The 24,216-nt window shown below is 41.4% G+C and overlaps 1 protein-coding gene across 1 annotated transcript in view; it reads right to left on the bottom strand.

Annotated features, from left to right (window-relative positions):
• Nucleotides 1–21,802, bottom strand: part of HACD3 (3-hydroxyacyl-CoA dehydratase 3) — a gene marked incomplete at both ends in the record, with an annotated part of 32,321 nt that extends 10,519 nt beyond the window's left edge. The window contains 7 exons of the mRNA XM_084240169.1: nucleotides 336–463; nucleotides 6,553–6,663; nucleotides 7,931–7,982; nucleotides 9,714–9,878; nucleotides 10,612–10,685; nucleotides 13,027–13,069; nucleotides 21,716–21,802. Coding sequence (XP_084096295.1) covers nucleotides 336–463; nucleotides 6,553–6,663; nucleotides 7,931–7,982; nucleotides 9,714–9,878; nucleotides 10,612–10,685; nucleotides 13,027–13,069; nucleotides 21,716–21,802 — 660 coding nt within the window. The remainder of the gene's footprint in view (nucleotides 1–335; nucleotides 464–6,552; nucleotides 6,664–7,930; nucleotides 7,983–9,713; nucleotides 9,879–10,611; nucleotides 10,686–13,026; nucleotides 13,070–21,715) is intronic.
• Nucleotides 21,803–24,216: the final 2,414 nt, after the last annotated feature.

The following is a 24,216-nucleotide window of genomic DNA, read 5'->3' as shown; positions in this document are numbered from 1 at the left end:
TCAACACGGCAGGAAACCAAACATATCTCTAAGAAGAATGAGGGACAGGTTTTTCTGGTCCCATCTGAGAATCAAACTTACCTAGTTCTACAGTTTTTAAAATAACTTGGTTATTTCATGGAGCTGTCATAAACAGTCAAACAGACCTGAAATAGCAAATATCTACCTTGGAAAAATATCCCTGAGTTTAAATTCTCCCTTCTTGTTCAGATAAAACAATGCTATTTCCTATATAAGTAGGTATTTTTATTGAGACTTCTCAGCAAATTGTGGCAAACTATTAAATAAACCTTGAAATATTTCATTCCCCACCCTTGAGCTCAACTGTTCAATACCTGAATAAGAGAAGGTACCACTGGTGATTTAGTGACTCCAATTGCTGCATTGATAGTTTCTACCACTGACAGCATCTGGCAGAAATACATCATGTCAGCCATGGTGTGGAATGTGTCATAGAAGGACTCTATGGGACAAATATATATTAAAGATAAATCAAGTGGCAAATTCCAACAGAATAATTTCTCAAACTATGTAACTCCTTATATGAAAGGAATTTTATAAAAGGTATAATGATATCGGTTAATATTAAGCTGGAGGAGAGCAGGTCTATGGGATCATAGTAACCAGTAAACTCTATTGGTTACCAGGAAGTTAACACACAAACCATATGTGTCCTTCTCACTTTAAAAGGCAAGGAAAAAAGAACACTTAGACCTCATTCAGTTATATACTGAAAAACCTATATATCACTAATAGTGATAATACTTTTCAGGTCCATCATATCATTTAATTTAAAACTAAAACCTGTATCACATATATTGATTCTAACTAGTCCTTAAAAATCTCAAAAACTGTATAATCATAAATAAATGCAGAGGTGTAAAAGTACTAAATAAGAGACCTCCCTGGTGGCACAAGGGGTTAAGCACCGTACTGTGAAGCAGTCCATGGCCTTTGCAGCACGAGTTTGACCTCCGCTCACCAGGGAGCAACCCACATGGCACAGCAGACCTCTCCTGCCTCACCCAAGGGGTTAAGACACAACCTATGAAACTATCTGCAGCCAGTGCAGCACAAGTTCGATCCCCAGCCAGGGAGCTACCCACATGGTGCAGCAGACCTCTCCTGACTCGCCTGCTGCTCCCCTCAGCAATATATTTTGGTTGATCTGCCTGTTCTGCTCACCACTCTGTCTCTGGTGAATCCTCTCACCCACTATACCTCTGACCTGTACCCCGATTCTTGTATGCATAAATAAATAAATGTTAAATAAATAAATCTTTTAAAAAAAAATAAAGGCCAGGCCTCCCTGGTGGCGCAGTGGTTGAGCACTGGGCTGCGAAGCTGCCCACAGCCTCTGCAGCGCCGGTTCAATCCCCGCACGCCGGCAAGGGTCCTACATGGTGCGCAGACCTCTCCTGCCGCCCGCTGCTCCCCTCAGCAGTGTACTTCAGTCATTCTGCCTGTTCTGGCTCTGGTGAATTCTCTTACCCTCCCGTGCTTCTGACTGTACCCAATGCTTGTATGAATAAATAAATAAATCTTTAAAAAAAAAAAAAAAGAAATGTTCTCTTTAGAAAAATAAATAAAGGCCTAAACATCTAAAATGATGGAACAGGGCCTCCCCGGTGGCGCAGCGGTTGAGCACTGGGTTGCGAAGCTGCCCGCAGCCTCAGCGGCACCGGTTCAATCCCTGGCTGCTCCCCGGCCACCGGAGGAGGGTCCCACATGGTGCGCAGACCTCTCCTGCCACCCGCTGCTCCCCTCAGCAGTGTACCTTGGTCTTTCTGCCTGCTCTGCTCCCCGCTCTGGCTCTGGTGAATTCTCTCACCCTCCCGCACTTCTGACTGTACCCAGTGCATGTATAAACAAAACAAACAAACAAATAAATAAATAAATAAATAAAACATGCCTCTATTAAAAAAATAATAATAAAATAAAATAAAATAAAATGATGGAACATCTGAGCAAACTAGAATATATCTACTTAATGGAAAAATTATAGTTTTATTTTATTTATTTTTTAAAAAGATTTATGATACAATAACTGGGGTACAGGCCAGAGGTGTGGGGGGTGAGAGGACCCACCAGAGACAGCGGGGAACAGAACAGGCAGATTGTCTGAAATACACTGCTGAGGGCCTCAGCAGTGTATTTCATCAGTCTGCCTGTTCTGTTCCCCTGTCTGTGGTGAATCCTCTCACCCTCCAGCGCATCTGGCCTATACCCCGGTTCTTGTATAAAAATAAATCTTTAAAAAAAAAAATTATAATATTTGGGCCTCCCTGGTGGCACAAAGGGTTAAGGCGCAACTTATGAAGCTATCTGCAGGCACTGTAGCACAGAGTTGGATCCCTGGCCAGGGAGCAACCCACATGACGCAGCAGACCTCTCCATTGCTCCTCTCAGCAGTGTACTTTTTTTTTTTTTAAAAGATTTATTTATTTATTTATACAAGCACCAGGGTACAGTCAGAAGCGCGGGAGGGTGAGAGAGTTCACCAGAGTCACAGCAGGGAACAGAACAGGCAGACTGACGAAATACACTGCTGAGGGGAGCAGCGGGCATGGCAGAAGAGGTCTGTCTCGCCATGTGAGACCCTCGCCAGAGGCCAGGAATCGAACCCGTGCTGCAGAGGCTGCGGACAGCTTCACAGTGTGGCACTCAACTGCCTACGCCAGCAGGAAGGCCCCCAAATATTATCATTTTAAATGACAGTTAGTGCTGATGTGAGATCAGCAACTGCGTATAAATTCTGAGTGGTGTGAAATATATTATCCTCTACATTTCATACTGGTCCTCACTTGATGTTTGCATTCCTACATTCCTCCTTGCAGTGTTTCTCAAATAGGGCATCACTGACATACTGGGCAAGATAATTCTTTGTCCCATACATTGCAGAAAGTTTAGGATTCTTGGCTCCCTGCTCTTAAATACCAGTTGTCCCTCTGAGGATATTTCAGAGGTAGGATAGTTAACTACAAAGATGACAATGTAAGAGTCTCCAAAAAGTACAATTTAAATATAATATCAGATGAAAACTAAACTACTCTTTTTGCAAAACTGATCCACTTGCAAAACCGCTACAATGCCAAATACGAAATGAAAAATGGAATATAGTTATTGTGTAATTTTACCAGAAAAATTCCACCAATGAGTTCAAAATTTGACTATTTCTTTTCTTTAAAGAATAAAAATTATATGGCAATTTAAATTTTGCTATATATGATAAGTTATTTTCATAATTTTAAATGTCACTTTTCAGAACAAAAATCCCAATCAAATCTTTTTGTTACTATTTACAACAAAATTCTGGTATCCTTTTTAAGGATTCATTTTAAGTAGCGTTTTTCCTGGACAAACTATCTTTGAAAAGGTAGGGCCTCCCATACTTTGAAACAGAAAGTTCTATCTTAAGATTTGATATATGGGAAATAACAATTGACTTTGCTGCATTGCCTGATTTTTTTTTAAATATTTATTTCTTTATACATACAAGAACTGGGGTACAGGCCAGAGTTGTGGGGGAGTGAGAGGATTCACCAGAGACAGAGTGGAGATCAGAACAGACAGAAATACACTGCTGAGGAGAGCAGTGGGAGAGTCAGGAGAGGTCTGCTGCGCCATGTGGGTTGCTCCATGAGTTCAGGGATCAAACTCGTGCTGCAGTGGCTGCAGGAAGCTTCACAGGTTGCGTCCTAACCCCTTGTGCCACAAGGGAGGCCCCTGCTTTGCCTGATTTTATGGGAAATTCATCCCTATCTCAATTCATGAATAGAAATTTGATTTCTAGAATGAGAATCACAAAAAGGTATAAAATGCTTATCAAAACTTGAAAAATAAGATGCAAAATTATATATACAGTATGACTATAATTATGTTTTCAACTTCAGAAGAAAAAGGACTAAAAGGAAATGTATAAAAATGTTAATAGTAATAGTTAATCTTTTATTCACCTCCCCTTCCTCCAACCATACCACTCCCCTGGTTTTTCCCCCATTTTCCAAACTTTCTTAAATCAGAAAATTTACTTTTATGATTTTAAAAAAACAACCATTTTTGACAGTACTAAAAGGTATATTAATGGAACAAAAATTTAAATAGTGGTAGTATAAAAGAGTGTAGTGTTTCTGGGTGGCATACATCAAAATCCTTAAAAACAATTTTCCCTTTTATCTTGCAATCTCACTTCATGAATTGTTCATAAGGAAGTTACATGGGTTTGGACAGATACACATTAAGGTGCTAAGAACCTGTTGCTCTCATAGATGAGATTACAGGGTAATTTTTTGTCTTACTTAAGTATTTCTCCATGCTTCTGTGACACATATTATAATTTGGAAAAAATAAAAAGTATATTTAATAAAAAAGTATTCACTAATAGAGGGTTAGACAAGTTCAAACAAGACTTTGTTCTAGATAAGCCAGAGTTTGCTGCTGTTTCCTTCATATTAGAAATTTAGTAAGATCATGTTTACATGAAAAGGCAAATGAAAGTATGGATTTTGCTATTCACCAACACCCTTTATTCAAAAGGAGAAAAACTGCAAAGGATAAACTATGACCTCAGTGCCAGGCCCCAGGTCCTTACCACATCTGTGAGAACTGATAAAAGAAGAATTAAACCAGCAGTTCCATTCCAGGAGACAGCTGGGAAGAGGCTCAGAGCCAAAATAGAAATTACGAGTCCAGAAAGCTTACTTTAAACACATGATGCAGGTAACTTAGCAAATTTTGGCCTGGGTCACCTAGCAGTAAGCATGCTGGCATGGAACACTCAGAGTCAATCCAACTGTGTTGGGTTAAACTAATTATTTATGTATTTGAATATCCCTATTTTCATTCCATGGGCCTTATGATAGCTCCATATGATAAAAGCTACAGGTCTGAGAATAATTATGTCTGAGACTTCCTGTGTTTCTTTCTTTGTTCCTTTAAGTCACACAGGATCGCAGGCAGTAGGTATTTGGGAAATTTTTCACTATCTTGGTACTGTGCTCTACAGACTTCTAAGGTGTAAGGAAGCTGGAAAAACATCATGCACTTCTTTCAAATGACTCTGGAGTTAACCACAATTCACCTTCTATAAAACGTAGGTGGGAAAACTTCGGACTGAAGAATAAAATAGTCCACAGGATTATCTCTTTATAAATAGAGTTTATATTTTCCATTATACTTAAACTTTCCCCCATATTTATTTTATAAAATAAAGGAGAAATTTTTATTGTCCACATTCAAACCATTTAAAATAGCACATTTCCTTCCAATCTTTTTGCATGTACTAGTTCAGTTTTTTCTCTTTTTATATAGGTGTGATCAAGCTAGAAGAATAAATTCATACTTTTTTCTTGAACTATCAAAAGTATTTTTCCTTTATGGCATTATCTTACAGTTTTAACAGTTTTTTAGACCATTTCCAGGAGTGAACCAGGATCCATTTTTACTCTTCCATATGTCATTGGCAGTTTTTGAAAAGGGGGTATGAGGTAATTTCACTGGTAACCTAACAATATTATACTGGTTGCTGTTTCGAGAACTGACTAGGGAAATAAGGAGAGGAAGAGGGGGATCAGTTAGAAGGCTTTGGCAATAAACCTTACAGGAGATGACTGTGACTTGGAGAATGGAGATGGTTGCATAAAGTTAATTAGTAGCAGTCAGATTCTAGGTATGTTTATGATACCAGAGCAATAAGATGGATTTGGGGAATATCATTCCTTGAAACACTGACCTTCTATTTTTCCTTAAAGTACTTATATGTACATAAAAAAATTACTGACCAACATTTCCCTTTCTATTGATTCATGATTGCTTTTTATCACTTATGTAACTTGGCTTTACAAAATGTAAGAGCTATTTTTGGGCCATCTACTCACTAATGCAATGCTATTTTAATTATCTTTCCTTCACATCAGGTAGAAAAAGTCCTCTCCCATTACTTAATTCCCTTGAATTTTATTATCTATTTACTATTTACAATAAAATTTCAGAATACTTCAGATAATATTCTCAAACTTTTCCTTTGTCATTTACTTCGTCAGACTTCTGTCAAACATAAGTTAATTTGGCAAGGAACCGGCATATTTATGATAGTCTTTTCATTTTTAGAAAATGAAAATGAATTCTAAAATGAATTTTTAGAATAGTCCATTAGAGAATCTATTTAGGCTCCAAAAGAGTGAGATCCCTTTTGGTCTTGTATAACTTTGGCACTAGATGTATTACATCCATTTATTTAGTGATAAATGAACTATCAAAAATGAACTATCAAGCACTGAACAGAGAAGGAAGTGCACCAGCTAGCTATGTGGACGTGGAACATTTCTTTGACAATCTCCAAGCCTATTTCATCACCAGTTAAAAGGACAGAATATCCAGTCTGCTGGCTTCATAAGACAATAGGAACAAAGAGATGTGAGAGTACCATGAAAGGCATGAAGTGCCAAACAAGTATGGGGGTTATTATTAATATCAAAGGCAGAATGTTACTTTTGATGAGTAATGGGCCAAACTACTAAAAAAAGAAAACTAGTCTTGAAATTTTGTACTTGCCTTTTCCCAAGATAAAGAACCGCACTGTCATGTTGACAAACATCCAAGAGAATCCCAAGAACTGCACAAGATTATACATGAACAGATATCCTTTCTTCAGACTTGTAAGAGCTAAAAAGCAAAGCAAGGCAGTAAGCTGTTAAAAGCAGTAGTTTTAGCACGAGAGGGATGTGAGGGGAATACCTGAATGACTACATCCCTCTATCTTACTTGGATCCCTAAATGCCCACACAAATACCTGGCCCAGGTCTGCACCAGCCTGGGCTCCGGGCCCCATAAAGAAACAGGTAAGAGTCTGAATCATCAGCCCCAGCAGGCGAGGCAAGAAAGCTGACTGTGTACCCCCAGGGACTCGGTGGTGAGATCCAGGCACCCTCAAGGGCACCTCGTCCCTGGTGGTGGTGGGCTCCCCTTGCCCTGTGAAGGGGAAAGCGAGCCGGGAGGCAGCCCGCCAGCAGCTCCAACTCTTGCCCAACTCTCAGTCTGAGGGCGCAGAAGAGGGGCCCCTTCTCTCAGTGCCAGAGGAGGTGCAGCCATTGCCCCCAGTCTGCATGTACCCCATGAGGGGGATGTGGCAGGACGAGAAGGTGGCTCTGTACTGCAACAAGGTGCTACAGAGCTGTAAGGCAGAAGATGCAGAAAAATTAAAGTTGAAAGACAAATTCCACTAAACCTTTCAAAAATTCAATTTAGAATGAGGAAGCCTTTATTCTGCTTTTCAGATTAAGTTTTATATAGACCTTCATTGTTCTCCCATGGTAAACTCTTTTGAGTACAGGTACTATGATGGATTCACGGACTCTATACCTCAAGGATCTCATACAATTCTTCCATGCAACAAGAATTTAATAGATACAAACAGAATTGAACCCATGTCACCCAAAAGACAATACACTTACAGAGTTTCTTGCTTATAAGTGGTTGGACAGACAGAAATAGAACCGGAATTTTAAAAGGCTAATGGATAGAGAGTATACAGAATACTCTCCATCTTTAAGGCTGACTACCACACTTATCTGTGGCACAGCCTTGAGGTCTCAGCTGGGAGAAAAACACCAAGCTGGAAGAAGTGTAGCCTTGGACCTATGTGGTAATTTCCACATGTCTATGTAGAACTTCCTGCCACCTAACATTAGGCCAGTCAGGAGACCGAGGTTTCATTCTGCAATACCAATCTTGGTTTATCCAGATGATGTTAAGCCCCAAACAGAAAAGAAGCATTAAAAAGTAAGGCATCTGATGTGGATATGCACAGTTTAAGTACTGGACATGAAGGATTTCTCATAAACTCACCTCTATAGTATTAGCTCTCTCATCTGTACCCCCATCTTTATCACAAGTTAAGTGGTTATCTACCGTAACAGCAGAGGCAACTTACTTTCAGGGGAGCCTTGGTTTTCAATTCTGAGTTTATTTAGACGTTCTTCTTCCTAAAATTTGGATAGAAGTTTTCCAAGTACACATTAGAATTCCCAGATGTGTGCAGAAGTTCACATATTGGATAAGTGATCTAACTCCTCAAAGCCACCTTTTCCAATGTATTCATACTACACTGGGGAAAATGTCCCAGCTCATGGTTCCAAAAAGCCTCACTCCTCCTTACTAGGTAGTACTAGCATGACAGAATGCCCAACCACTGTTCACAGAGTAAACCAATCAGCTGGCTTCCAAATTACAAAGTAGTCTCAAGATCTTAGAACTGAAAAAGACATCCAGAAGCCTAAACACAATTGTCGAAACAAATAAAAACTTGAGGTAGGAAATAGATTGTCATCTTATTTTTCAAGACGACTATATTTTTAAGATAATTTTTTCAAAATCATGTCTCTAACATCAGTATGAAAAGAAGTCAAAATCATGTCTTGAACATCAGTATGAACTCACATTAGCATAATTCAGATAGCTAAGATACAACTGGATACAAGTCAGAATATTTATAGATATATGTATATGCATGGACTAGTATGTACACATATCCTCCCTTCTTCTGACAGCTGAGAGAAGCCCAACAACTATGGGCATGTGGTACCAAGATCTCAGTTTTTACTATTATTCTCCAATAAAAAAGAACAGACCTCCTAAGCCAGGAGCAGGTTATGATGCCAGAAATTTAATGAAGAGCTTAAAAAAAAAGCATCATGATAATGAAGTTTTGTCAAAGAGAGACAAGAGTCAACTAAAAAGCTTCCAATGGCCAAAGCTGGAACAATATAGCAAAAAAATATGTAACAGAGGGCCTCCCCGGTGGCGCAGCGGTTGAGCGCTGGGTTGCGAAGCTGCCCGCGACCTCTGCGATGCCGGTTTGATCCCCGGCTGCTCCCAGGCCACCAGAGGAGGGTCCCACATGGCGCGCAGACCTCTCCAGCCGCCCGCTGCTCCCCTCAGCAGTGTACTTTGGTCCTTCTGCCTGCTCTGCTCCCCACTCTGGCTCTGGTGAATTCTCTCACCCTCCCGCGCTTCTGACTGTACCCAGTGCATGTATAAACCAACCAACCAACCAAATAAATAAATAAATAAAAATGCCTCTTTAAAAAAAAAAAAAAAATATGTAACAGAATATTGGATTATAACCCAAACTATAAAATATTCATGAGTGCATACTGAGATAAATAAATGACTGAATATGTCAATGGGAAACAATAGACAAATCTCCCATGCAGAAGAATTCTAAATAAAGTAAGCAGGTAATGTACCCTAATAATGGGAGCACAATTCCCCACTCCTTGAGTGTGGGCCGTGCATAATAGATTTCCTTCCAAAGGGAACATTAGCAAAGAGGGGGTGTAACATTACAATGAAGAAACCTCACAAACATTACCTCAGCCAGCTGATCAAGTTTACTATCAATAGTGATAGTACTTAGGTAGATAGTACATACCCTTTATATAACTTGTGATAAATATGGTATTTTACACCTCTGTAGTCTTTCTCCCAAAAATCTATCACTCTAATCATGACCAAAAAAAAAAAACCTAAGAAACCCCAACTGAAGGACAGTCCACAAAATACATGACCAGTACTTTTATGAAATCACATCTCCACGTTTCTAAATGAATAAATAATGCTGGCCTTATTCTATCAGACCCAAATAGGTATATGAGGTGGCCCAAACAGCTTAAGTTCCTTATAATTTCTCTCTCAATCCTGGTATCCTTACTGACCTTGGCTCTGAGCTCCATTTCTGCATCAGACTCATCCAGCCAGCGATCAAAATCAGGGGCCAAAAACAGTGGACGCTTCTCCTGTTTGGTGAGTCTCTCCCACCACTGACTCACCTTCTTCTGTACTGTAATGTTTACCTGCCTCTGGGTCAGTTTGTAAACCGGCTAGGAGAAAAAGCAAGAATGTGAGAATACCCTCTCCTCCTACCCCCCATTCTTGTCCCTGATACTAGAGCAAGCCAGTGTGGCAATCAGAAAAGCTGCATGGTAAGCTATCCCCTTCCTTCTCTGTTCCTACAAATCCTGATGCAAAGAAAACATTTAGACTGAGGGCCAGTATAAGGGAGAAATGGTAAGATCATCCGTGTCTTTTTCCAATTACCCCGGTAAATGATACAAGAGAAAATTAGGGTAAGGCAGGTAGTTCTAGTTATCCGAGAAGAAACTAACATGAACCTCCCATCATGCAAGGCAGTGCATCCAATCACCCTTTCAAGTACTTGTTTCCTTTCCAAATTCTCTTCCTATGAAGATGAATGAATTCAAATGGACAATGGTCCCTGCCATAGTTAGGCCTGCACAAAGGCCAGAACTGTACTGGATCAACGGTCAGCCTAAGTAGTCTTCCCAGCTAAATTCAGACACTTAAAAGCTATTCCAGTTCACTATTACTCTCCCTTTGACTCTAATAACGCAAGCTCCATGATAGTTCTCTACCCCTTAAGCCACTGCTGGTTACTAAAATAGCCAAAATAATGGAGCCCTCCTTCAGAGAGAGAAACTGTATTTCCCTCTTAGACTTTTACCTTCTTTCTCACAACTCCTGCTCTCCATTTCACTAAACTACTAGTAGTTATTTCCTAAAATGGAAAAGGAAGTGAGAAAGGAAAGAACATACCTCTGGCTTCACAAGATCTAAGAACTCCAGATGAAATTCATAGACATTGTCTCCTTTGGCACCATGTCCCTGAGCTATAAGGAGAGAAATATGGGTTACTGTGAAATTGAGCAGAGCAAGGCAACCCAAAAGTTAGTTTGGTGTAGTTCTTTCAGAAGTATGCAATTATTAATGGGTCCTGTCAAAAATCAGAGGTGCCGGTGAGCAGAGCTACTAAACAGCTAGATAAACTAAGTCCTGGACAAAAGTTTATCTCCATATGTCCTTCAGACAATCAGTTCCAGAGTATTTACTTAATCTTCCAATGTAACCTTGATGATGCTAAGCAGGAAAAAAGAGTATAGAAAGCAAAGTCAAAGTATCGCACAGATATAAATTTTTTTAAAAGATTTATTTATTTATGCATACAAGAACTGGGGTTTAAGCCAGAGGTGCAGGGGAGTGAGAGGATTCACCAGAGAGAGTGGGGAGCAGAACAGGCAGATCTATGCAAACACACTTCTGAGGGGAGCAGCAGGCAAGTCAGGAGAGGTCTGCTATGCCATGGGGGTTGCTCCCTGGCCTGCCAGGGATTGAACTCAAGCTGCAGTGCAGTGGCTGACAGTAGCTTGATAGTGCTGTCTTTAACCCACCCCCATGCCACCAGGGAGGCCCCACACAGATATAAATTTAATTTTCACATTTACTTTGGTTCTGAATCCAGAGCAGAGAAAACTCAAATATTATGTTGTATATTACCTTGACTATAGGTTTTTTTTTTTTTTTAAGATTTATTTATTTACTCATACAAGAACTGGGGTACAGGTCAGAGGCACGGGGGGGGGGGGGGGCAGAGAGGATTCACCAGAGACAGAGTGTGGAACAGAACAGGCAGACTGACTGAAATACACTGCTGAGGGGAGAAGCGGGTGAGTCAGGAGAGGTCTGCTGTACCATGTGGGTAGCTCCCTGGCCGGAGATTGAACTTGTGCTGCAATGGCTGTGGACAGCTTCTTAGGTTGCATCTTAACCTCTTGCGCCACCAGGGAGGCCCTATCTTGACTATAGTTAAAGAAAATTACAGGATACATAGAAATGCTGGACTGTCTCAGGAAAGTTCTGACTCTAACACCTCCCAAATGGTCATAGAGGATGGAAAAGCTGACTTCTTTATCATATCCCAAATGAAAATAGCAAAGAGAAATAAAACATTTTCAGTTCATTCCAAAGACAGGACAAACAGAACTGGGAGAAATATCCCTAGATTGACATTACACAATCCCTCTACCCTGACATGACTCCTTTCCCCCAGTCAAGCAAGTACTTATGTGGGTGCCAGACATACCTTTCCCTCTAATTCTCTGACTCATCTACCATTTGGTTCCCTCCTGGGATTCTTTTCTCATCTGTCTATATGCCTTATAACCTGCCTAATATTTGTTACTGGTGGCTACTGTTCTCTAAGACTATAAGTTCCTTAAGGGAGGACAGTCTTAAAAACTCTAAGCAGTATTTCTTTCACTTTAACTACCCTTAAATGTATAACTCTTCCCAAAATCTGCTACCACCACTGCTGTCATCTTGGAAAGTAGATACAAAAGTTAGGCTGAGCTTCCATGCAGGTGTATTAGGGCAGATGAAATCTCACATAAAGGACAAACTCTCTGCCATAATCCTAGTCACTTACTAATGACAGTCCAAGGAACTAGGATGAGAAAAAGCAGGGAGAACCCACCCCTATAAATGACAATGAATCTAGATCTACACTATCAGGCACAACAGTTTAATTTGTTGATGAATGGAAGATAAAGGAGAGGGAGACTGATTCACAGAATCAGGGATAATGGAACTAGAAAGGCTTTATATAGCCTTTAGGAAACAGCACAGTGTTTCCTAAACTGGAGCCACAAAGTCTCAATTAGAAAATTTCTTATATTTTGTTTTCATTATAAGCTTTAAAAAAGAGGAAGAAGAAGAGTATTCTGCATCATCTAGGTGGCAACTTCATAAGCAAGTACTGCCACATAAGTTCAGTGGCTGTTTCTGTAGCTGGGTGCACTGCTAGACTGGAACCATTTACAGTGACTATCTTTAAGTCCTATCGTGTTTCTTATTTGGCGGTCCATGGTCCTGGAGGAGCCTGTAGACATATTCTCAGGTGTTTGTGCATCCCTGAGTTTGAGAAATACCCATTATAACCCGATACTCTCATTTCATTGATCTAGAAAAGTCATGTTACCTGAGATAGTAGCAGAATGAGAACTATAAGACAAATCTCCTGATTTCCAGCCCTGGATTCTTTTTCATTGTGTCTATTGCCTCTCTCCAAGGGAAAGAAGGACTTTAAACAAATTCTTTGGTTTACTCCAAGAAAGGTGAGCCTTAATAAAAAGTGAATAACTGTATAGAGCTAGGAACATATGCCCAGATACTGACCTTTGAAATGTAGCACATTTTCAGTGATGCTGATGGCAGGATTCTGTGAAAAGAGAACAAGGATGTGAGAAGGGCATTTTAATGAATAGAATAATAAAATTAAAACCAAGACTTACTTCCCACCACTCTTCCCCCTTCTCCTCCTACCCTGCCCCCCCCCCAAGAATATATTTACTGGCTTATTCATATCTTTGTATAGAATTTCTCTATATCTGTTTGTACATGAGATTATAGGCTCCTGCAAAAATGACCCTGAACTGTTCGAAGTATGCAGAACAATCAGAAGCTGAATCGGTCAATTCAGATAATGGCACATGATTCAAGATGCTTCGGGAAGTGTTACAGACAATACACAGATCTCTGCCACTCTGTCCCTGAACTGTGGAGGCAGAAAATTCAGTGGAGTTGATGAGTCATTTCCTGTGAGAACACATCAAATAGTATCAAGTAACATATGCTCAAGACCAAAACAGTAGTAAAAAGCAGTACGTGTTAAAGGCATTAAGAGAGTCAGCAAAATGAGAATAGAAATGTGGGGGAAATCTTCACCTAAAGTGAGATTTGTAGTGCAACATGAAGAATAAATTAATTTCAATAGGTAGTGGGGAGGGACGAGGATTACAGGTAGCTGGATAAAGATGATAAATGCAGTGCCTTAGCCTCAGGCTCCTCACTCTTAACCTCTATCCAAATCAAGACTAGAAGAGATAGAAATTCTCCAAATTGCTCGTTTATTTTCAGAAGTTGCTACAGCCTTTAGCAGCACAATTTAAAATGATTTAACTCTTTTTTCCAACGGATGCGAATCAACTCACTTGCTATCTCTGAGCTCAAAATTAATTAGCCAGAAGCAGCAAGTTTCCAGGGCTATCATTAGTTCATTTGTTTTTCTCCTGTAGGCTCAGCTTTCTGTACTGTCATGCATCAAAGAAAACCATCAAGACAGAAGGTTGGGAAGCGGGTACACTAATGGACAGTGGGAGTTCAGATGCTCTATTCAAAGCAAAGTGTTAGAAAAAGAGAATGGGGGGGAAAGGGACACGAGTATTGGAAAACCGTCCTAGTGGGAACATACATTTCAGGCTGAGAAATTCACCTGAAGGGACAACTTTAAATGTTCTTCTCTGTGTCAGGAAGCGGGAACCTCATTTAAAAGGGTTACATTCTCAGGGACATAGTTCCTCAGGGCAACAGGTTTTGATGTAAATGTTCTCAGAGGCTAAAATTTTGGTAAGGAAAACACCCTGAAGCAATAAAAAAAAAACTCTACGTGAGATTGGCCTATAATTCCTTTTTCTTGTATTTGTCTCATAAAATGAATTAGAAAGTGTTCTCTCTCTCTCCTCTGGTGTTTGTTTTTTTTTTTTTTTTTTTTTAGATTTATTTAGAGGCCTCCCTGTTGGCACAGGGGTTAAAGACAGCGCTATCAAGCCATTGCCAGTCACTGCAGCATGAGTTCAATCCCTGGCTGGCCAGAGAGCTGACCCACATGGCGCTGCAGACCTCTCCTGTCTTGCCTGCCGCTTCCCTCAGCAGTGTATCTCAGTAGATCTGCCTCTTCTGCTCCTCACTCTGTCTCTAGTGAATCCTCCCCCCCACACACACACACACACACCCGCACCTCTGCCTTACACCCCAGTTCTTGTATGCATAAATAAATAAATCTTTAAAAAAAAAAAAAGAAAAGAAAAAATTGAGGTCTTTCGTTTAAAAAAATTAATCAGTAAGTGGTAAAACCAAGATTCAAACCAAGGGAATTACATATTTTGGGCATTTGAGTTGGTAACCACTGATCTATACTCACACTTCCTGGATGATTTCATCCTGTCTTAGGGTTTTACTCTTATAACTTATTAACTGAAAACTCAAAAAATTTACTATACTTTATCAATTCTAAGTAGCACATTTTTTTCACATTTAATATCTCTAAAATCAGGCTATATATGAAAAATGATAGCAGCACCTTATAATTGTTTTGGCAAAGTGGCAACCACTGCCTGAGCATGTGCGAGCTTGGTTACTACTCCAGAAGGCATGACCACACAGCTCCAACTGAATGCTTCAGTCAACAAGCCATTCAAAGGCCATGTGAGGAAGTACGAGTGCTGGTTCTTGTCTGGAAACATTTTGTTGACATTCTGGTAAGATCCAGAAAGTGCTAGCATCGGATAAATAGGCACTTGAAAAAAAACGCCATTGATAACAGTAATCTTTCAAAAATGCTGCATGACGAGTACTATAATGACAAAAAGGTTACTACATGGAAAAATGTGCCATCTCGGGATAGAAGTGTGATTCAAAAGAGTAGATTCTAAAAATACAAAGATGATTTAGGGATACCTTCAAAACTTATTTTGCTTATATTTTTATATTTATGTGTACAGAAGAGTAAGAGAGCAGAGATACTTACAGCTGTTAAAAACCCTTGAGAAAAAAAAATAAGCTGTCTCTGACATCTGAAACTGATCTAACATTCACATCTAGATCTCAAAATTACAAGAAGGTCTAAAGCTCACAGCAAGGACATTTTGTTCTCCTACTGAACATAAGAATTTCAAAGAATACCAACCAACTTCACATTACTCTGAAATCATGACAAAATGACAAAAATAAGGTTATCTCTGTGATTTTGTCTAAGCACAGGTCACTATGCCATCCATGAAAACCCAATCATAGAACTGTCCCCCAGCTTTCTGACAGCATCCAATCTAAAGAAAATCCCCATTTACTCAGACCCTTTCCCAATCACCCAGTCAAATCCTAAGTGTAACACCCTCTGAAACACCCCATGGTTCCACACAGTGTGTACTTCCCCCTCACTGAAATCAGCAATAAACTTGGTGGCGTTTGGTTTAAATAAGTCTGAGAGGTCTTCCAATAAGTAAAAAAAAATCAAATATTGTAAGCGATAAGAACAAATGTATCACAGTTTAATCAGCTGTATTTTTAAGTTTTCATTAAAAATTTTTAAAGAGTCCCAATTCTTTTTGTATTGAAATAACGCATTATAGCATGTAAGTTTTAATTTTATAGCATGCAATTTTTTTTCATGGTACATAAAATAATGATCTTAAAAATCAATTAAGTGTAGGGCCTCCCTGATGGCACAGTGAGTTGAGCACAGCACTGTGAAGCTGTCCACATCCTCTGCAGCACAGGTTCGATTCCCGGCTGGCCAGGGAGATACCCACATGGCACGGCAGACCTCTCCTGTCTTGCCCGCTGCTACCCTCAGCAATGCATTTCAGTCAGTCTGCCTGTTCTGTTCCCTGCTCTGTCTCTTGTGAATCCTCTCACCCTCCTGCACATCTGGCCTGTACCCCAGTTCTTGTATAAATAAATAATTCTTTTTAAAAAATCTTTTTTAAAATGTTAAAAAAAACTCAGTTAAGTGTAAAATTTCATTAAATTCTATTTTCAACCCAGACTATTATCCTGACCTCTCCACCTGGAGTTATGTAACTACTTCAATTTCTACATGGAAATTGTTAAAATAACAGTCACAAACTAATATCTCCAGAAGGAGATCTTGACTTGGGTCCCTAAACCTCTTCTCCATTTTTAAATATTTCAGTAAATTGTATCTTCATCTACTCTGTGCTTAAGCCAAATTCTAAGACTAGTTGTTGAGTTCCTGCTCCCACTCCCTCAAGCCCCAACAAATGCAATCCATCAAGTCCTGAAGGCTCTCTCCAAATAGATCCCAAATCTATAGATGGTTCTCCACCTCTACTGTCATCCCTGGACTGAGCCACCTTCTCTCTCACCCACAATACTTTAACAATCAAGCTAAATGGTTGTCGAGATCTCAATTCTGCCCTTCTATAATCCACATATCAGCCAGAATCATCATTTCAAAACATAAACTTGATGAAGGCATTCCTGTGCTTAAAACCCTAGGAGATTAAAAAAAAAAAAAGATTATTTATGCATACAAGAGCTGGGGTACAGGCCAGAGATGCAGGGGGTGAGAGGATTCACCAGTGACAGAGTGGGGAACACCCAGGCAGACTGACTGAAATACACTGCTGAGGGGAGCAGCGGGTGGGTCAGGAGAGGTCTGCTGCACCATGTGGGTAGCTCCCTGGCTGGGGATCAAACTTGTGCTGCAGTGTCTGCAGATATCTTCATAGGTTGCATCTTAACGCCCTGCGCCACAAGGGAGGTCCAAAACTCTAGGAGTTTTGCTTTGCTCTTAAAATAAAATCCATCCTTACCATGGCAACAAGACCCTAATGACCTACACCTTGCTAATCTTTCCAATCTCATCTCCTTCTAACTCATCCTTCACTCTGCTTCAAACATTCTAACATATCCTTTCTGTCCTGGGACCCCCCTCCCACCCCTTGCCCACCTTTAATTATGTTTAATTATGTTCACTTGTTAGAACATAATTAGTTACCCAGCTCTCTGGGTAACTCATTTTATCCTTCAAGTTTTACTCAGGTCAAATGAAGCCTTCCCTAACCACCGGAATTAAAATAGCCTCTACTAATCACTCTTTATTTACCTCATAATACATATCTTCGTAACTATTTTATTTATTTACTCATTTATCTACTGTATCTCTCCTTTAATATGAAGGTAGAATCTTTATATGTGCTGCTCACCAGCTGAACCCTGGTACCTTCAGGTACCTTCAACTGTGTCTGGATCATTGTGGGTACTCAATAGTTACCAACTTGTTTGTTTAATTTAGTGCTTTATGAGTGTTTTTATTCTGTGGTTCTGAACAGCTTATATTAAGCTTATTTAATCTATATTATAAATATTTTAGTCAGCCATACATAGAAAAATATAGCAAACACCATTGTACCTATCATCCATTAGCATTTGCTTTGTTTCAATATTTTCTAAAAAATGAAAAAAACATACAATTATTCCACCTCGTCTTCAAACACATCCCATCCTCACAAGTAACAAGTGTTCTAGAATTGGAGTTTTATTCCCATGGTACTTGTTTATTCACTTACAATATGCAGGGTATTCATTACACTACTTAGTTTCATACTGCCTATATAATTCTTCAACTTATTTGATATTATATTTCCAAGTTTCATAGATAGTTCTGTTTCATTCACTTCAGTTGTTGTACAGCTGATCTTCCTCAAACATGTCTTAAATATCTTCAAGTTTGTCTTAAATTTGTCCATCTTTTTCTTTAAGGGCTATGTTTTGTGTGCCTTGTTTATAATGCATTCTCCCCAGTTCCTATACCATAGTCTTCTATATTTTCTTTTAGTAGTTTTGCTTTAAACATTGAGGTCATTAACCCACCCAGAATTTTGCACATGGTTTATTTTGTACATAGGAAGATATTATTTTACCTCATCGCCATTTGGATGACCAATTGTTCCCATACAACTTCCTGAATGGTTCATCTGTTCCCCTGTTAATTTGTAAAGGTGCCCCTGTTGTATAGCAAATTTTCATGTAGGTTTAGGTCTGCCAATAGATTCTATTCTGTCCTATTGTTTTTTGTATTTCTTTCATCTAAGTTTTAATATCACACAAATAATCTTTTACACTTGTACAGCACATGAGAATTTACAAGCCACTTTCCAATCCATTATCCAAACCTCAAAATGATTCTGTGAATTGGGTATTATTATTCATATTTATTTATATGCAGAGAAAAGGGCTCATAAAGATTAAGTGAATTATCCATGGCCACCAGACAGTAAGTAAAAGGATCCACTCATGCCTTCCTTATCACACCACTCTTCCTACCAGACTACTAGGTAAGGACAAGGACAGTATCTTTCAAACAGTTCCCAAACAGAGCAATGCACTTTGTCCACATACAACTAAAACAAACAAAAACCTTGATGAATGAACAAATATTTTAACAATCATAATCACTGGCAAAACCCATCCTTTAGGAATAAGTCTGCTAACAGACTCAATTCTGTTCTATTGTTCTTTGTGTTTCTCTCTTTCATCTAAGGTTTAGTATCATAGAAATAATCCTTGTATACACTTGAATAGTACATGAGAGTTTACAAACCACTTTCCAATCCATTATCCAAACCTCAAAACAATTCTGTGAACTATCTTGAAAATAAACTTCATTTTAAAAGTAACCCCACCTTAGCTTCTGGGCTTCTAGCTGGCCACTTTGCTCACCTAAAAGACAGACAATACTGCCAGTAAAGTCTTTATTGTGCACCAATCCTTCTCACATCAGCGGTGATTTCTTATAGTCTAGCGCTGTAGCTCCAAAAACAGAACAGAGATGCAACCACAGGACAGTTCTCTGTGTCTCTGCAAAGGAGGGTAGCAGAATTGATTGCCCTCCAAAAAGAAATTTAACACTAAAACTCATACTTACACATACAGCAGTGTCACACACAATGGAAAGCAGAGGGCGTTAGAGAGCTATCCAACAACCAAGAACTACCTAATTAATAAGAGTAGATACTCCACAAAAGTTTTCCATGGAATTAATATGCGAACTACTTCATCCTGAGCCAGAATCAGTAGTGTCACCAACACTATTTACAGCAATTAAAAGAGAAATTAAAAAAAGGGCAGCCAGTGACATTCAAAGCTGGGCTGGCACTCACAGCTAGGCCATCTTATTCTCCTACTGGACATGAAAAACCTCACAAAGTACCAACCTCAAACAAGGTTATTTTGAAACCTTGGTAAAATGAGACAAAGAATGTTTTATAATTTTGTGTAAGCACAGACAAAAGCATGCCCACTATGCCACCCACAAAATACCAGACACCCTTCCTCCTCCTGGTTAAAATGAGTGACTGCTACTTCTCTACCAATTACAATTTTACTGTGTTTGTCTCTCCTCCCTATAGATAAGATTTATTTAGACACCCAATCTAGGAATTGCTGCATTTTCTGACAGCATCTAATCTAAAGTGAACCCTGCTTCCTTATATCCTCCCCCAATCACCAAAGCTCAAATCCTATGATGGGTTTTTCTAACACCTTCTTAATGAGACACCACATCTTATATATGGGGCTATGCTCTGGCAGTCTTTGGTGATAGAGCACTGGCACAGCACAAGTCAAACAATTTGAAGTCTGTCTCTATATTTCTGGAAAGTTCTCCCATTTCTTTAATTATAATATTTCAAGCATATTCCTTCAGATTTTAAAATATACCAAATACAATTAATATGTTCTCATGTTTCTTAACTAAGGGGTTTGGATCTTTCAAGAAAAATACAAGTATGATGCATTTTTTTCCCAGTTGGCCAACTAATTTCCATTTCTTTCCATTCTCTAAAACACCTTTTGTGTTTGTTGCTTCAAAAATATCCCAGAATAGTACCTCCTTATTACAGGATAGACGTCTAGAGAGAGCAAGGTCTGAGTTTATTTAGTTTGTCTATATAATACCTAGCTAAATATTTAAAGGATATTGTCATAACATATTTTTTGTACTTTTCTTGTTGATTGCTGAGGGAACTCTCTCTGGGAGACTTTGATCCCCAACTACAAAGATTTTGTTTGGTTTTTTTTCCCTTTTTTTTTTTTTTTTTTTTTGTTAAAACACCCTGGAGAGAGTAGAGGGAGACAGCACAGAAAGAACATTTATTCAGCCTCTGACGCAAAAGTATAATTCAGCCTGGTTTAACACATTAAATGACACACCATGCAATGTCACATCCTATTTAAAAGCACTATGGCCAGTATTGTCTTTTATTTTTTTCCCCAGTGGGAAACAGGTTGATATTTCAGAAGCGAAGATTAAATTCGACAAATTCGTGACCATATTCAAAGGGCACCTACATTTTGCAAGACAATATGCTAGAAAGGGGAATGGATCCCAACACAACCGCCTGACTTCAAGCAGAGTCAAGGAGGTTACAGAGTGCCAGAGAGGGTAAGAAGCAGGGAGGAGTGAGCATGACTGTAGAGAGAACATTCCAGACTGAAATCTCCAGTTGCTCAAAGACCGAAATGGATGGTCTGGACAGAGATATGGGAGTTCACAGATCCAGGGATCTCCATCCCCATTTAGGAGGCCCCCGTTTTTTCATAGAGGGGTCAAGGAGATCAAACATAAATGCTCAATGTAACTTAAGGTAATTTTTAAGTTCTCTATGCAACTCAGCTCATCTGAGTTCACAACGGTCAGAACAGTAGTTGGGGGATATGGAGGAGTGAAAATCGATTCCTCAGGTCTTCTGAATTTTAAAAGTAACTAGAATGATTTCCCTAACTGAAAGGTGGGGCGGTGGGTGTGGCCCCTCCAAAGGAGCCGCGGGCCGGGTGAACTCCGGAGAGGCCGGGCTGGACCTCTCAGGCCGGGGCCAAACGTCCCGACGAGGCCCAGCCCGACTGTCACATGCACCCCAGACCCAACCGGCTCATTCCACGCCTCGAAGGGCCGCCGCAAACCCGAACCCCGACGGCGAGGCCTCCGGGGCTGGGCTGGAGCTCCATCAAGCCGCAAACTCGGAACAAAGAGGAGGCCGCGCGACACCGCCCGGCCCCCTAAGACGCCCGCAGCCCTGAGGGGGTCGCGCCCGGGGCCCGGCGCGTGAGGTGCGCCTGGACGAGAGGCAGCCCCGTCCCGCCGGGAAGCCGCGGGCGCACGCGTCGCGGACCGCACGGGCGCACCGCGAGGTCCCCCGAGCGCGCCGGGACGAGGGGGGCGGGGGCCGGGGCGTCGCGGGAACTGCGACCCCGCGAGCGTCCCGGGCCGGGGTCCGGCCTTTACCTGCACATCGCTGAGCTCCACGCGCAGATACAGCTCGCGGTGTCGCTGAGCCCAGTAGACGTGCGGCGTCAGCACCTGATTCTCCATGGCCACGCTGCCCGGCCCGGGGAGGCTCGGCCAGATGCGCCTCGCTGCTCAGGGAGTGCGCGGCTGGACCGGCTGCGCCAAGGCCGCAAACCCCCACGCTCCCGAGCGCCGGCAGCCCGCAGCCTCCAGACGCCCCACGCTCGCGGGCAGCGCCTGCGCAGTGACGCGCGGGGGAGGCGAGGGCAGCGCGGCCGGCCGACGCGCGCGCCGGGCGGGGGCGGGGCGGGGCGGGGCCGAGGCGGGAAGGGGCGGCCGGCGCGGCGGTGACGCCAGGCTTGGCGCGGACGCCTCGGGAGCTGGGATCAGCAGGTGCCGCGCGCTTTGCTTTCTTCAGCTTTAAAATCAGCTTAAGGCTAAATAATGCTGGAGATGTATAAAGGACCGATCAGCATGAGAAAAGAGCTTGGGGGCCTCCCCGGTGGCGCAGCGGTTGAGCGCTGGGTTGCGAAGCTGCCCGCAGCCTCTGCAGCGCCGGTTCGATCCCCGACTGCTCCCCGGCCACCGGAGGCGGGTCCCGCATGGCGCGCAGACCTCTCCTGCCGCCCGCTGCTCCCCTCAGCAGTGTGCTTCGGTCCCTCTGCCTGCTCTGCTCCCCGCTCTGGCTCTGGTGAATTCTCTCACCCTCCCACGCTTCTGACTGTACCCAGTGCTTGTATAAATAAATAAATAAATCTTTTTTAAAAATTTTAAAAAAACTAAAAAGAAAAGAAAAGAAAAGAGCTTGGGAATGATGTGTCTGCAAGATCCCTCTCTTCAATTCATAATTTACTGAGCGCCTAGTATGCGCCTGAGTTTCAAAGGTAAACGCTGGAGCTACCAGACAGTCAGTCCCTGCAGTCTTGGAACCTTCAGCCCATTCAGAGAGGCATGTAATTACAGACACAATAAGGGGACTGATCGCCCAGGGCGAGGTGTGGGAAGAGGGTGAAATTGTGTTCCTTAAAAGGTGTTAAGAATAAAGGCCAGAGGACCTCTCAGGTGGCGGCACAGCGGTTGAACGCTGGGTTGCGAAGCTGCCCGCAGCCTCTGTGGCTCCGGTTCGATCCGCTGCTCCCCGGCCACCGGAGGAGGGTCCCACATGGCGCGCAGACCTCTCCTGCCGCCCGCTGCTCCCCTCAGCAGTGTACTTCGGTCCTTCTGCCTGCTCTGCTCCCCGCTCTGGCTCTGGTGAATTCTCTCACCCTCCCGCGCTTCTGACTGTACCCAGTGCATGTATAAACAAAACAAACAAAACAAATAAATAAATAAAACATGCCTCTATTAAAAAAAATAAAAATAAAAATAAAGGCCAGAGATAGGCAGCGCTGTCCAATAGAATTTTACGCGATGATGGAAATACTCCATTCTACAAAGTCCAGCACTGTAGCCACTAGTCACAGAAAACTTTCAAATACTTGAAATGTGGCTAGTGAAACTGAAAAGCAATTTTTAACTTTACTTTCAGTAAGTTAAAATATTAAATAGCCGCATGTGGCTAGTCACTAACCCATGGGACAGCGCCAGAAACTTGTACCTCTCAAAATAGGAAATCCAAACTAAAGACAACACTAATTTATGTCTAATTTAAACTATCCCGCTGTATCCCTTTTCAGCCCCCAAGTTCTACCTCTGAAGAGTAAATGGTATTGCCACAAAACAGTGGAACTTAAAATTCAATTCAATTAGCACCCATTTATTTAGCAAAGAGCTGAGGATAGGGATCCAGAAAAAAAGGAAAATGATCCAGAAAAAATTTAGCTCTGGGGCTGAATCACATAAAATGTAGAGGGTTTTATATGATGGCTGTGCTAAGCTCACAAAGACACAGGAAATCAAAACTGAGGGTTGTAGGGGCCTCCCTGGTGGTGCAAGGGGTTAAGACGCAGCACTATGAAGCTATCTGCAACTACTGCAGCACAGTTAGATCCTGGCCAGAGAGGTGACCCACATGGTGCAGCAGACCTCTCCTGTCTCGCCCACTGCTCCCTCAGCAGTGTATTTCAGTCAGTCTGCCTGTTCTATGTCTATGGTGAATCCTCTCACCACTCCCACAAATACCTCTGGCCTGTACCCCAGTTCTTCTTCAGAGGTGGTACAGTGGGAGCCCAGAGCAGGAGTCCAAAGGTAAAGAGATGTAGAAGGTTCTGGGTATTGGGTGTTATGGGCATGAGAAATCTGGAAAAACAAGTCAGAAGTAGGTTAGGAAATCTTGCTTCTCTGGGGTGCTTGGACTGTATCCCATAGACCCAGGGGAGCCAAGAAAGTTGGTTAACCAGAGATTAGTAAAATCAAACACTTGCTCAGCAGGAGAACCTGTCAGTGAGAAAGAAATGATAGTAAACAAACCAGTTGGAGGTGAGGCAATCCTCCAGGTATGAGACAGTGAAAGCTGTAACTTTGATAGTCTTGAATTTTGAAAATTAAAACATTGAAAT

Source organism: Talpa europaea (genome assembly GCF_964194135.1).
Source record: "Talpa europaea genome assembly, chromosome: 8".
NCBI classification, from domain to species: domain Eukaryota; kingdom Metazoa; phylum Chordata; class Mammalia; order Eulipotyphla; family Talpidae; genus Talpa; species Talpa europaea.
This window is presented reverse-complemented; position numbering and strand designations above follow the sequence as displayed.